The sequence below is a fragment of the Colletotrichum destructivum genome, chromosome 5 (assembly GCF_034447905.1).
Source record: "Colletotrichum destructivum chromosome 5, complete sequence".
Lineage (NCBI taxonomy): Eukaryota > Fungi > Ascomycota > Sordariomycetes > Glomerellales > Glomerellaceae > Colletotrichum > Colletotrichum destructivum.
The window spans coordinates 3398414-3412455 of record NC_085900.1 but is presented as its reverse complement, the minus strand read 5'-3'; the positions used below and the strand labels follow the sequence as shown (position 1 = coordinate 3412455).

The window sequence follows — 14042 nt, the reverse complement described above, 5'->3', positions numbered from 1 at the left end:
GGCAAGTTTTTGAGAAAGCCGGTCTCCAATCTCCTGGGCAGTGGACTCCCCCTTCGAGTGATGAGGAGAAGGGCATCTGGCTAAGCCGTTTCCAAACAGTCGTCCCGAGCAGCCCTGTCACTTGATGGAACCCGAGAGGCCGTGCGCTGCCGGGAAGTAAAGTCGAAGGGAGATGGGCAGCAGCGGCGTCACCCGCGGGTAAAAGTGCGGACAGCTTGAGCTTGGGACGGTCTGAGCAGCCAAGTGGAAAACCGAGGGGGCTCCTGCCGTTGGGTTGGCCGTTTGAGCCAAGAGGGAAAAGTGCAACGCTCTCCGAAGATGAGATATGTACGGATACGAAATTAAAAAAAAGATAGGCAAACAGGGAGGCAGACGAACGAACCGTGGTAAAATGGTTAGATAAGCCAAATTCAAGTCGGCCGATCACACTAGAAGGGCTGTCCCCAGCTCCTTCCTTCGGTATCAAGGTGCAGCAGGTACGACCACACTGGCAGGCACCAACTTGCATTTCTGCGTCTTCCTTCTGCTTCTTACAGATGAGTAGATCCACTTGATTGCTTCGGGAGTTTTCCAGACTCGGAGTAATAGAGACAGAACCAGAGAGGTTCATGACAAACAACCCACCCTGGGACGACGCTCTGCTCTTAGCTATCTTGGCTATCAGGAGACCAGCCGCCGACGGCCTCGGTGTCTAACGGAATGCTCGCGGTCGGTCGGCCATCCATCGCCCTTCCAAGCGTGTGGGATCCCCGGAGCCAGCGAGCGCCAGCGCATCTCACAATCCCACTTCAACCTACCTAGGTGGGGATTCGGACGCCAGACGCGACGACGGGAATAGGTCACACGTCCGCCACCAACCACGACATCTGCGCTTCAATACGATCCGTCCCCACCGCGAATGACGATGCAAGTCACTGCACCCAAGAACCCTACTCCCTGCGCCTTCCCCTCCCCCTCCTAACCCAACTGCCCGGCAGCCTGTTGAAGACGCTATAGGGCAAACGCATCGATCTTCAGCCTCTGATAGATATACCTCAAATCCCACGCGCATTTGCTGGCGTACTGGGTTCGCCGCCCTGTCCCGGTCCCCATGCCGCTTTCACCGAACTTCCATGATGGTGATGTCCAAAATAAACAGAGCGAAGATCACTGCATATCATGTACAGGTATACGCTTGGAGCGGGTATCCAATCTGTTGTCCAAATCTGCCATGTCAATGCCGACATATCGATCCATGAACCCTGCCCGCTTTCCCGCTCGTTTCTTTTTCTGCTTTGCCCTACAGAAACCCGCCCGGACCAACAGAATTTCATGTTTTACCAGCTTAGCCACTCATCATCCCATCCGGCGGTGACTGGTCAGTCGTCTCTCAATCACCACCCCAGTGGGACACCCAACTACGGAATCAAGCCTGGAAGCACAACTGAGACCGTAATTGCAATCCCGATCAACATCGTCTGCTTACAACGGACTCGCTTCTTGACCGCTCCTGGTCCCTACCCGACACACACAGAGGCAGTTGCTTGTCAGCGGTGTTGCACTCCCCGCCCGACTCCGCTATGCTTTTGTTACCACCAAGCCTCCATCCTCGAATCACCCGACCTCAACCTTTCGTACACCGCTCAGCACACTTGTTGACTCCTTGCGCAACGGTTTATTCATTCTAGGGCCCCGCATTGGAGCCGCGCATCACTTCGGGTTAATATCTCTTTCTAAGCGCGTTCTTCCAAGCTGTACACAGCTTTCACACCCGTTGCAAAAAGCGCGATGTTGTGTCTGGCTGGCTAGAAATAAATCGGACTTATAATTGCAGTCCGGACTTCTTGCCGGTACCCCGGGTCCCGCGTGGCTGGGCTCTGTTCCTGTGGCCGTCCGTTGTCGGCGACGCCCCGTCTTTCGGCGGGTCAGTAAATTGTTGGTAATGCTAACCTTTGGATTGGGCAATGCAATAACCCAATGACTGGGGATGCAGACTGTGCAACGGGGATCATTCCTGTAAGACGTCATCTCGCTGCAAAAGCTCCATGTTTGGTCCATTGAATCCAATATGGCCTTTTCTGAGGACGCAAATGGCGGTCGTAATCTTGAACCTTCCCGGTTTGAGACCGCGGTGCTTTCGTGTGCACACTGGGATGACCCGTGAAACAACGATGACCCAGGCATACGCTTATTACGAGTTACGCTGTTGCGACAAGCTGTGTCCAAGACGCCCGTCAAGGCATCCGACGTCGACTTATTGGCCCGGAAGCAACTCCTCGGCTTTCCTTCGATTTGCGATGATGAGCACCACCAACCATCTCGCAATGACGGCTCCTATGTTTGCTCTCGCTGACAACACAGACCCCGTAGACGGACGCTTCGCCTATGTGTCTCAGTGATTTGTGGCTGTGTCGAAGCTCATATACCTCGAAACAACCCATCATCCCATATCACTATAGGAGTCTTTGTGTTCTATGTGTCTATCTGGCTGTGCTGTGACAAGTATCACCGGCCTTCTTATCATAAAGAGTCAAGGTAAAGTCCTAGGGGGTACAATTCGGTTCTAAACACACTGGGAAGAAAATAGAACACATTGCCTCGTCTCTGAAATAGAACTCCAGACACCAAGACAATCGTTTCAACCACGTTACGACATGGCTGGATCATGCTGTCTACATTTCGTTTCTCTTGCTCTTTACTCCCTAGCATGATCTGAAAACAAGACACAATAGATTTGCCTCGGTCCGTTCATCTCTTCATGGATGTCCGCGTCGAAGTACTATTGCCAAATACTACATTCCAAATCCCCCTTTTATCAAGTTTTTTCTCACCAACCAATCTTGAGGACGGTATCAATGATAGAGTCTGGCACCTGGATTGCTTGAACACATTAGCCGTGTCTCAATGAGTTCCGTAGCAGACAAGTATTGTAGGGCCTCTGGATACGCTCATGATGGTCTTGCAAGTCTCACACTTTGGAGGCATGACACTACTGGGTGGCACGCTTCCTCGAGACTCCAAAGTCGGAGTTGCTGTTAAAGTCACAGAGGAAATTTTGCGTCTCCATCGGAGAATGTGTACACTTCCTTCACTGTGACAATGTACAATGGGATGAGTGGTAGGGAGCAGCGAAACATTCTACGAGGTCTAGGCTGGCCTCTTGACTCATTGGCCTTCACAAGTCTCAAGCCAGGGTGCCGTCGGGCCAGTTCCATCGTACTAGTGTAAACATCAGTTAGAGACGCGAAAAGTATACAATACCTGGCTTGACGATTGGGGATGGACCAGTTACAGTGCAGTGGTGTTTGTTCCACAGACTTTCAAATCAATAGTATCCAGCGCATCTGGTAACAGGCAAGGGGGGCACCCTAGATCATCACGTTGTTCTAGTCATTGACCCAGGAAGATGCCATGTTGAAGATGACTTGCGGCTTTTTGGTGTCCCTTAGGTTATCACAAATTGAAAAGTACCACTGAGAGGAGCAGTAGAGAAGCTGGACGTGCCCACCCTTCTGACTGGACACCCGTGCCAACAGGGCCTGACTACTACCCGGACATCACCAACGGAGAAGTATTGTTGTGTTGTTTCTCCCTTAGAAATGACCAGGAATAAAAATACAGCATCGAACCCTGAAACATTCTATTCGCCATTATCCCGATCGAAAATGTTGTTTGGTCCGGCTCGCGAGCTTTTTCGTGCCTCAAGATTTCGCAAACCACTCGACAAGTTCAAAAACACATTTAGTGACTTCCTACCTGTATATACCAATGTGATTTCTGAGCTTTTCTCTAGATTTAGGAACTAAACCAATGTTCTAAGTGCGGTATATCAGCAAAACATCTTCACTTTACATGTGACACTATTACTCGAACCACACCGCCTTGGTGTTTATCATGGTTCGATCTCATCAGCAACTTGTCGATACCGCATTTTGATAGACTGGTGTTTCTCCGACTGAACACGCGTTGGTTTGTAAAAAAGCGAGAAGTACCGCCGTCGGGGTGGGGTTGAATGCAGACCCGGACTTGAGACGGAGGCCGGGGCAGTGCGAAAAATGCTTTTGTGGGGTTACTGGGCGCCGGGCCGCGGAAGTGAGCTTTGTTGCCTTTTGCAATGTGTAAAATTATACAGAGATGCACTTGACTCTACTGAATGCAGAAACCACGATAAACAGAACCCGCTTGTTTTGATCTCTGCATCTCGAATTGCAGGAGAAGACAGACCTCTATGGGAAATGTGAAAAATGGCATGCTCGACCTTTCCCTGTCTCTGCAAAACCAATCTTATATCCTTCATCAATGAGCCATTGATCTGGTTCCGGAGCACGATAGTGGACACACCATTGATACAGATGAACCGGTACAGTGGAATGGTTTCTCAGACCAAGCAACGTCCCGACGGAGGGGCAGTGCAGTCTAGCACACCCGAAACATAACACCCCCCTGTTCATGACTGGGACGACCATCGACGGCCGCAATGAGCAACGACGAGGGAACTGCCTGATAGCATGATTGCCAACGCCCCAAATGCGGAATTCGCAAGAGAGTCGGAGGCAATCCTATATCAAAATCCGTATCCGTCAGTAAATCACAACCACTATGTGTACCTCAGTACCAGACCCGTGGGGAGGATGACGAAAAATGTGGCATGTTTCAGCACACCTCTACAAGTACAGATCACCACGGCCCCTGAACGCCACGGCCGCGTTGACACGATCCTGTGACAGCAAATCTGTTTCGAGCGCCGAGCCCCCGTGTAAAGGGGGGTGCCAACCAAGCCCACCCCTCGTTCTGTCAAATGCACAGCACGACGCGGGTGTGTCGCCTTTCTTTCTGTAGATTTTTTTGTTTTTCTAAAAACGCTTCAACGCCACATTTTCGTGGAGATCCGTTCGCCAGAAACATCGCCGGACGAGCTCCCCAAAGTTTTCATCCGAAGTACGGTGAACTCTGGGAGGGGAGGGTGACTGACTACCCTACGAGAGAAAAGGCAAACAAAAGGGAAACATTGACCATGCGATCGTCTGGTGTCCTCGTGTGGGCGCGCATCGCCGTCGCGCTCGCCTGCGAGGGCGGCGCGAGCGTCCTCGGCGCCGGGCTGGCGAGGTACGACGACGAAGACTACAGCGACAGCGCGCAGCTTTGCGATCGTGCAGGTGCCCCGGATCCGACGTCCACGTGGAAGAACGCGACCCTTTTCGGGCCCATCACACAAGACTTTCCCTTTGCGCACGGGAGCGCGCCGGACGATGACGCCCTCGACGGCTCGGAGGAAGCCCGCATACGCTACGGAACGAGTAACGAACCTCTCCCCATCCCCCATTCCTCACCCGAGGCCTCGAAAGCTCACGTCCCGTCACAGATCTCAAATCGGAAGACGGCCTCTGGGAGGTCCGCCCCTCGCCCGGGAAGGGCCTCGGCGTCTTCGCCCTCCGCGGGATCACCGCGGGCACCCGCATCATCGACGAGAGCCCGCTCTTCACGATCGACCCGGGCCGTCTCGTCCGGGGCCAGGGCTTCGCTTTTGCCACCATCGCCGCGGCCGTCGACGAGGCTTTCGCGGGCCTCGACGCCACGGCGCGCGCCGCGTTCTTCTCGTGTCCGGAGAACCGTGACCCGCACGACGAGGCCGAGGCCGAGTGGAGCCGCGAGGCGCTCATCTTCCGCACCAACGGGTTCACCATGGCCGGCGGCGCCGTGGGGATCTTCCCGCGCATCGCGAAGCTGAACCACTCGTGCCGGCCCAACGCCGGCTCCGTGTCCGTTGGAGGCGGCAGCGGCGGCAGCGGTAGTGGAGACGGAGGCGCGAGGAGGGTCATCTACGCCGGGCGCGACATTGCCGCGGGCGAGGAGGTGACAATCACGTACGTGCCGCTCTTGCAGCCGACGGAGACGCGGAGGGCGCGGCTCGCGCAGTGGGGCTTCACTTGCGACTGCGCGGCGTGCACGGCGCGGGACGACGACGAGCAGAGGGCCGAGATGAGGCGGCTGATGGATGTCATCAAAGCGGAGCTCGGGCGGGACGACTTCGGCATGGACGTGCTGCCGGACGCGGAGAGGCTGGCGCGGCTCGTCGAGGAGGTCGGGCTGGTGGACTACCTCAGCCAGGCGTACAAGTACGCGGCGTACGCGGCGTCGCGGTCCGGGAAGTTCGGGGCGGCGAGGAGGTGGGCGAGGAAGGAGCTAGCGATACACGAGATGGCGAACGCCGAGTCGCGGTACGCGAGGGAGACTCGGGCCTTTCTAGAGTCGCTTCCGTTATTGTAAAGGGGAAATGACTCTGGAGAATGCGGGTTGTATCATGTTATGCGCCGGTCGCTGTCACGACTTGCGCGCGACTCGGGCCTGGGAAATCGTGTCGAGCGGCCAAGAGAGTTGAGTCACCCCGGCCGCTGAGACGCCGCCGAGACGGGAGGAAGGGGCGGGTTGCCGGGTGGACCCACTGTGAAAGAGCGGGTCTGGTCCCCCGTCCAGTGTTCGGCGTGAGTCACTCGCTCTCTGTGGAAGGTCAAGGCGGAGAGAGCTGCTGGAACCCCCCAATTCCCCCATTCTCTCATTCACATTCACCCCACCAAGTGAGGGAAGTACGTACCTCACAGCTGTTCTGCTGCAGCAAGAAGGTGTAACGCCTCCAACCTGGGCAACAACTAGTTTTCTTGCCGAAAGAAGGATAGGGAGTTACGAAGACGGGGGGGATGCCGGGGGGGGTGCAGTCCTGGGCCCGATCCAGCGTCAGAAAATCGTTAAATATCTACGCATGTCCATATTGGACTCTTATACCACAAACCTAAGGCCAACGAGTTCTCGCTTTGTAGTCCAATCTACAAACTACAATCGGAAGTCCTCTTATAGGCCCACTATCTTCTCTACAGCCCCTTTGTTCTAGATCCCATAGCAGGAATCTCCTCCCCTGCTGCGATGACGTCAATAGCGTCTGAATCCGTGGCCACGATTCTCTGCACCAGTAAGCAGACGCGCTTCAATATACAGACCGCAGACCATCGCGAGGTATGTATATACGCGCAGCCCACACAGTCATTTCTTGAAATTACAGGGGCGGCCAGCTGACCACTTTCCCGCGTAGCTGGACATTGACGGCCTCAACATCACAGTCGCGTCGGCCGGGAAGTCCGGCGCAAAGGCCAAGTCCAAGGCCCGGAGTGACGGTACCGAGATACTCGTTGACGCCAAGCTGCGCCTGAAGGCCGGCCAGCGGTACGCGCTTATCGGGAGAAATGGCTCTGGGAAGTCGAGTAGGTACACGGGTGTTTCATGACACTGGCCCAGGGGCACTGACATGTGTCAAGCACTCCTCAAGGCCATCGCCGAAAAGTTGATCCCAGGTATCCCCGAGGAGACTCGGGTGTCCCTTCTTCAGCAGACCAGCGTCAGCGATGCCGATTCAGACACGCGCCCCGGTGATGGCGTGGCCGACACAGGTGAATCTAGCGGCGGCCGCAGTGTTCTGGAGCATGTAATCGAGCAGGCGACTGCCAAGTCAGACGTCGAGCAGGAAATCAGAGGTGCCGTCTCACGCGCGCTTATGGCCAACCGTGGCTGACCATTCCCAGCCTTGTCCGAAGGCATCAACAGCACCGACCCGTACGGCCCCGTGCACGCAGTTCGCGCTCTTCGTCACGATAGAAACCAGAAGCGTCTCTTCCGAGAGGACAAGAACGCGAGGCTGCGCAGCGGAGATCGGGGTCTAGCGGCCAGAAAAGTGCTCAAAGCATTTGGAAAGACGGTTGCCGAGTCACAGAAACTGCAAGTCTTTCCCCCTTTCAGGCCAAGACGAAGCTTGCTAACCTAAATATCAGCATGGAGCAACCGCAGGGTGAGATTTCAGCCGAGGCTCTCAAAAATGAGACCCAGGAGGCATTGGACATGCTGGCGGATCTCCAATTACAGGTCGAGCCCTCCAGAGTAGCCGAGATCGAGAGCAAAGCTAAGCGTATCTTGACCGGTCTCGGATTCTCCGAGGCCTATATGTCGAAACCGGTATCCAGCCTCTCTGGTGGGTGGAGGATGCGAACAGCGCTATCCGTATCGTTGCTCCAAGAGACTGACGTCCTCATCCTGGACGAGCCTACCAACTTCCTCGATCTGCTGGGCATCATCTGGCTTCAGCGCCATCTTGAATCCCTCCAAGACGTGGATGGCGCTCCGACGCTGATCCTCGTGTCCCATGATAGAGACTTCATCACTCTCTGCACCGACCTTCTCATACTCAAGGAAAAGGGGCTTACCTACTTCCACGGCGACCTGCCAACTTACGAGGCGTCACAATCGGAGCGCAAACTCTGGCTGACCAAGATGAAGGACGCCCAGGACAAGCAGAAGGCGCATATTCAGCAGAGCATTTCTAACAACATGAAGGCCGGAAAAGCCAACGACGACCAGAACAAGCTTCGGCAAGCCAAGTCCCGTCAAAAGAAACTCGACGATCGCTGGGGCCTCCAAGTTAGCGCCAAGGGCGGTCGGTTCAAGTTGAACCGGGATCTCGTCGGCTACCACTTGACGGCCCGTGACGAAATCGATGTCCCACAGGATGAGCGACCGGTGAGCTTTGTCTTGCCGGAGCCCCCAGATCTCCGATTCCCCGGGCCTCTCATATCAGTGGAGAACGCAACGTTTCGTTACCCCGTCAAGACGAAGACAAAGACGGCGGTACCGATTGTGTTACAGGCCATCAACCTTTCGGTTCATATGGGCGATCGTATTGGCATCCTTGGTTTGAACGGCGCGGGTAAATCGACGCTTGTGAAGCTTCTCGTAGAAGAGGCGAAGCCCACGACCGGGACGGTGACGACCCATCCCCGGCTGAAGCTGGGATACTATTCTCAGCATGCAGTCGAATCTCTGCAAGAAAAAGGCCGGGCCAATCCCTCCATGACGGCCTTGTCGTTGCTCACGGAAGAAGTGGCCGGGGAGCTGGATGAAGGGCAACTTCGCGGCGTCCTCGGCAGCCTCGGCCTGCCTGGCCGGATCGCTTCCGACGTGCCCCTCGGGAAGTTATCTGGCGGCCAGCTGGTGCGATGCGAGCTTGCGCGCCTTCTGTGGCGGAGACCGCACTGTCTCATTCTTGATGAAGTGACGACTCATCTTGACTACGAGACTGTCACGGCCATACGGGAATCGCTCCGCGACTGGGAAGGGGCGGTGATCCTCGTCAGCCACGACCGATGGTTCATGCGCGGGGCTGTCGAAGGGTTGGTGGAGGACTCTGACAGCGAGGAGGGGGACGACGACGAAGATGCGGTGCCCAGACGGCGGCTTGTGTATAAACTGAGGGCGGGGGTGCTCACGCGGTTGGAGGGCGGGGTGACCGAGTTTGAGGAGGGTGTTGCGAAGAGAGTGAACAGGCTGCTCAACATGTAGAGAGACTACTGGAGTTGATCGAGACTGGTTGGTGGTCTTGCATTGTGCCAAAGTTTTTTTGTGCCACCGACTTGTGGTTGATCTCGACAATCGCAGCACGGGACGGTCATCGAGTTCCGTTTGTTAGGCAGAAGGATACCATATCATTCCATTGGACTAGCGAGACAGGCCTAAGCCGTCCGGCGCACGTTGAGTAGGTGCATAGTTCGTTGTGGATGTGGGGGGAGGGGTTTCCGGGAATCCGCGCGTCGACTCCGGTTTTTGACCGCCCGCCCCGACCAGCATCAATCGCATAAAATTGTTTGCATATCGTCGAGGTGACCTCTCAGTGCCGAAAAGACTCGACGGGTTTCAAGAGAACAAGAGACGGAGCGGAGAACTTGGAAATAGAAGCGCGCAAGACATAAGATAAAAGGCATGCGGATCAAGGCGGGATTTTGTCGAACACGCCAGAAAGATGGAAGAGGGGAAGGAAGTCGAGAAACCTTGTTCCTTGTCGACTTGGCATAGACAGCACGGAACGATACTATTTTCGGGTGTACGCGTTGATTGATTGATGCCGTTGCGCCGGGCCGTGATCGGGTAATGCTACGAGGCTAGTCGATCAGCCGGGAGCTGCGCTTATAGGCCTCGGGTTGTGGGTTGTGGGTTGCAGGTTGTAGCAAGCCGAGAGGCGGGCGAGACACGGACAACGGCCAGAAGCAGTTTGAAAGGGATGGCGGTTCGTCAGAAAAGCCAAGATGAATGAAAGAAAGGCCCATCTTGGATCGTCGTCACGTTTGTGGCTGGTCAATGGTCAATGACGACTAGGTGTGTGTGTGTGGGTGTGTGGGTGTGTGGGTGTGTTAGTTGGAGAGGCGCGGTAGGGGGGGATATGGACATGGGCTGGGTGGCATTGAGAGAAGATCTCGCAGACAGGGGCGGACTGGTGACTGCCGGCGCTAGGGCTCCTGGGATCCGAGTTAGTTGGGGGAGGGGGGGGATGCAAGTTTCCGGCCATAGAAGGAAGTCTAGACGTATCCGTAGTGTAGGATACCTGCAAACGTGAAAATGCCAACAGCATTGTTCTCGACGACGGAAATATCGGCACTGGAGCGTGTTTCCTCGGGTCCGAGCAATTCCAGATTTGGGTAATGGATAAAGGTGATGTAAGGGAGCGTGCATTGGGTGCATTGGCAGAAGCTGCATTTGCCTAGGTACATACCTATTCAGCAGTTACATAAGATAGGTAGACAGTGTTAGACATTAGCTGCATTGGTCCATGCGGACTATGGCACAGACAGACAGACGGAACACAGATTTGTGTTTGTGTTTGGCTGGATCGGCGCTGGCACTCTGGGCGGTCCGATGTTTTGTGATGGGCTGAGTTTGTATGCGAAAAATGCGTGTGTCGGAGATGCGGCCGGCGCATGTTTTCAGAAGCATCGAGAGTCGGGGCGAACCTCAGGGGGCGGGCGGCCTTCGGGACCCTAGGGCCTGAGATATTAAGGCAAAGTAGGTAGGTAGAGTTGAGAAAATCATCTTGTAATGCGTGCAGAGACGGCTGGCCCTTGAGCGCAAGCCGTAAATTGGACGTTTCCCGCCCCCTATGAGAGATGCCGCTGTCTGTTCATTGTCTGCTGTAGTACCCAAACCCCAACTGGTACAGAGGAACCAGGAAGCCGGGAAGTCAGAAAGCTGAAACATGCCGTGGCGATACTCGAGGAACCGTGTGCTCCCTCACAGACGGCCTGCATTCCTCCCACATGCGGGCAGCATTTCAGTAATGCCCAAGACAGAGAGCGCATTGCTGGCGTCATGTACGCGATATGCTAGGTACCTCACTTGCCTTCTCAGGTTGAACCAAGAAGAGGTGGAAAGTGGGCGAATCCAAGGGCAAGGGCCATTGTCAAGATGCTGACGCGGGAACTGGGCCCGTTCCCTAGCCGCATGGTGTGGATGGATGTGTATCCGAGTAGGGCCAGCCAAACGTGTAATGTAGCTAAGTCATGGATGCCTACCCAAGTAAGGAACTGGGTAGTCTTGGTTTGCCGATCCACCAGTGAACTGGACTCAGGACCCGGGACGCGTACCGCTTGTCGAGGCGCCTCCTGCCAAGTCTTTGACACATATTTGCATGAGAGACACAACACTTGGCCAGCTTTGATGGGTAACACCGTCGGTACGTTTCTGTTTCTTCCATCCTCTTTTCCTATCTTTTATTTTCCATTATTTTCCATCCGTCTCTGGCACCCGGTCTTATCTCTCCTACATGCACGGTACCTAACTAACTAACCGCCTACCTACCTACCTGCCTACCTCCTACATTGGTACTCTCCTCCCTACCCTTGGACCGCTGCGCCTTGCATCGCTCGGCCTCCCGTCCAGTCTCTCCCAAACAATCCCATACTCCAAATTCGGCGGGAAGGTCCATTTCCTGCGCATTTACAAATGCCGTCCTCGGCTATCTAGACTTTGTACCTGCCTGGCTCTGCCTGCCCCCAGCCTGCATACAGCCGTCGCCTCGCTGAACTATAATCCTCGTGCCACGCCCTTTTTGTTTTATCTCATGCCCATAACCTTCTCTCGTCTCTGCTGTGTCGCCGAGACCTCCGACCGATTTTCAGAGAGAGACAGAGAAAGTGTGAGAAAGAAAGACAAACAGGCAGACAGACAAACAGTCAGTCTCAGACACACACAGAGAGAGAGAGAGAGAGTGTGTGTGTGTGTGTAAGAGTGAGAGAGTGAGAGAGAGTACTCTTCCTAGGACTGACATGAGTTTGTAATATCTTCCACCCCCTCCCCATCAGACTCGCTTCTTTTTCTTTACCGGTCGTCTTGGCATATTCTCTTCCTTTCCCTCTCACCGTTGCACACGAGGGACATCAAGCCTGCATATCGGCCATCGACCGACCTTGTTGGTTTGCAGTCTGCATTTTTGCCTGCCGCCGACTTCCCGCCACACCGCAAAGCCTATCTGTCTACTGTGGCCCGGGGCGCCGAACGATCTTCGCTGCATCCGCCCTTCCTCCTTCGATTCGTTGTGTACGGGCTCTTCGCTGAGCGCCCTGTACATGCATCATGATCGCCAACTTCCATAATCCGAGACGCCTCCGCACCCCTTTCATCGCCATCATCGTCTTTATCCTCATCACCGGCTTCTTCCTGCTTTTCCACCAACCATTGGTCCAGTACTTCGTTGTACCCTGGACACCGGAACGTAAGTTGCTTCGACGGCTCTCGCTGAGTGTTTCTCATGATTGGCTGACTGGGGAGTTGCAGAATATGGAGGCAGCTGGATGAACGATTCCGCGCCCAACTGGGTCCAGCCAACGCTATACGAAGGCCGTCCGGACAAGACGGGCGAGGCAAGCCAGTATGTACAAGCCATTTTGGATCCCAAGAACGGCGGCTTTCCCATCGTCAACTGTCCTGCACCCAACGTCACTCGCTACGAGGTCCTGCGCCCAACCGAGAACATGGACAAGCGCCACTACTTCTTCGCTCTCGATCTGCGCCAGGTCAGAGACCTGCTGCCCCAGCTCATCGGCGCCGTCCTCGAGGCCATGAATGTCATCGGTCCCGAGAACTGCGCCTTGTCTGTTGTTGAGGGCATTTCCACCGACGGCACCTACGAGACACTCTACCGCCTCAAAGCCCACATGGACAAGATGGGGGTCGCCTACTACCTCCAGACGAGCAGCATCGACTCTCACAGCGGTGACCGTATCGGAAAACTCGCAAAGCTCCGGAACCTAGCCTTGGAACCTATGATGGCCGAAGCCGCCGCCTACGATCCCAAGGCCACCATTGTCTTCCTGAACGACGTCGCCGCCTGTACCGAGGACATACTTGAGCTGGCGTACCAGAAGCAGGTTCAAGGCGCCGACATGACGTGCGCCATGGACTATCACTTCCTCCGATTTGCTCCGCACAACGGGGAGCCTTCCTTCTACGACTCTTGGATATCCCGCGCCATCAACGGCGACACCTTCCTCCCCATCCCTGACCGAACGCCCAAGGGCGAGCAGTGGAGCGACGTCGCCAATATGTTCTGGAACCACCCGTACTCCCAAGATCGCTACCTCGGCCGCAAGCCGCTACAGGTGTTTTCCTGCTGGAACGGCGGCGTTGCCGTCACCGGTGAGCCCTTTCTCGCCAAGAGGCTCGACTTCAGAAGGTCATACCAGGGCGAATGCCACACGGGCGAACCGACGCTGCTATGCAAAGACCTGTGGAATCTCGGCCACGGCAAGATCGCCGTCGTGCCGAGCGTCAGTCTGGCGTACAACGTCAAGGACGGGAGGCAGATAAAGGAGGAGAGGGGCTTCGCCTCGTCGTGGACCGTCATGGAGAACTCAGGCGCGCCCCCCAAGATCAACTGGCAGATAGAGCCGCCCGAGATGGTCAAATGCATGCCGACGTTTAGTAACCAGTTCTGGCGGCCTTGGAACGAGGGTCTATGAGACTGGGGGAGTATAAAATGGATGGGGTGGGGGGAGGCAAAGGCAGGCACCTTGTTTAGAGGTTGGAGGTGGCATTGTAGAGAGCATTACCCATGATACCCGGTCGCGTGGTGATTTGGTTCTATTCTTAATTTTTTTTCTACATAAAGTGTTTTTTACTTTTTCTTTTTTTGGGTAGCAGGCCTTTTTTATCATCGCTTAATCTGCGTTTTCTTCTGATCGAGGACAGACTGATACTGT

At 55.2% G+C, this 14042-nt stretch overlaps 3 protein-coding genes across 3 annotated transcripts; all 3 read left to right on the top strand.

Annotated features, from left to right (window-relative positions):
• Positions 1–4993: 4993 nt before the first annotated feature.
• CDEST_08569 (Putative SET domain-containing protein) lies at positions 4994–6246 on the top strand (the record flags this gene model as incomplete). Its single annotated transcript, XM_062924728.1, has 2 exons — positions 4994–5276; positions 5342–6246. 2 exons carry the CDS (start codon positions 4994–4996, stop codon positions 6244–6246), a joined length of 1188 nt encoding a protein of 395 aa, XP_062780779.1.
• Positions 6247–6780: 534 nt separating this feature from the next.
• Positions 6781–9670, top strand: CDEST_08568 (Putative AAA+ ATPase domain, P-loop containing nucleoside triphosphate hydrolase). The gene is made up of 5 exons (XM_062924727.1): positions 6781–6987; positions 7064–7232; positions 7287–7502; positions 7551–7743; positions 7797–9670. The coding sequence occupies exons 1-5, from the start codon at positions 6898–6900 to the stop codon at positions 9355–9357; spliced, it is 2229 nt and encodes a 742-aa protein (XP_062780778.1). The 5' UTR covers positions 6781–6897; the 3' UTR covers positions 9358–9670.
• Positions 9671–12417: 2747 nt separating this feature from the next.
• CDEST_08567 (Putative mannosyltransferase 1, CMT1) lies at positions 12418–13802 on the top strand (the record flags this gene model as incomplete). Its single annotated transcript, XM_062924726.1, has 2 exons — positions 12418–12556; positions 12619–13802. 2 exons carry the CDS (start codon positions 12418–12420, stop codon positions 13800–13802), a joined length of 1323 nt encoding a protein of 440 aa, XP_062780777.1.
• Between the last annotated feature and the right edge of the window lie 240 nt (positions 13803–14042).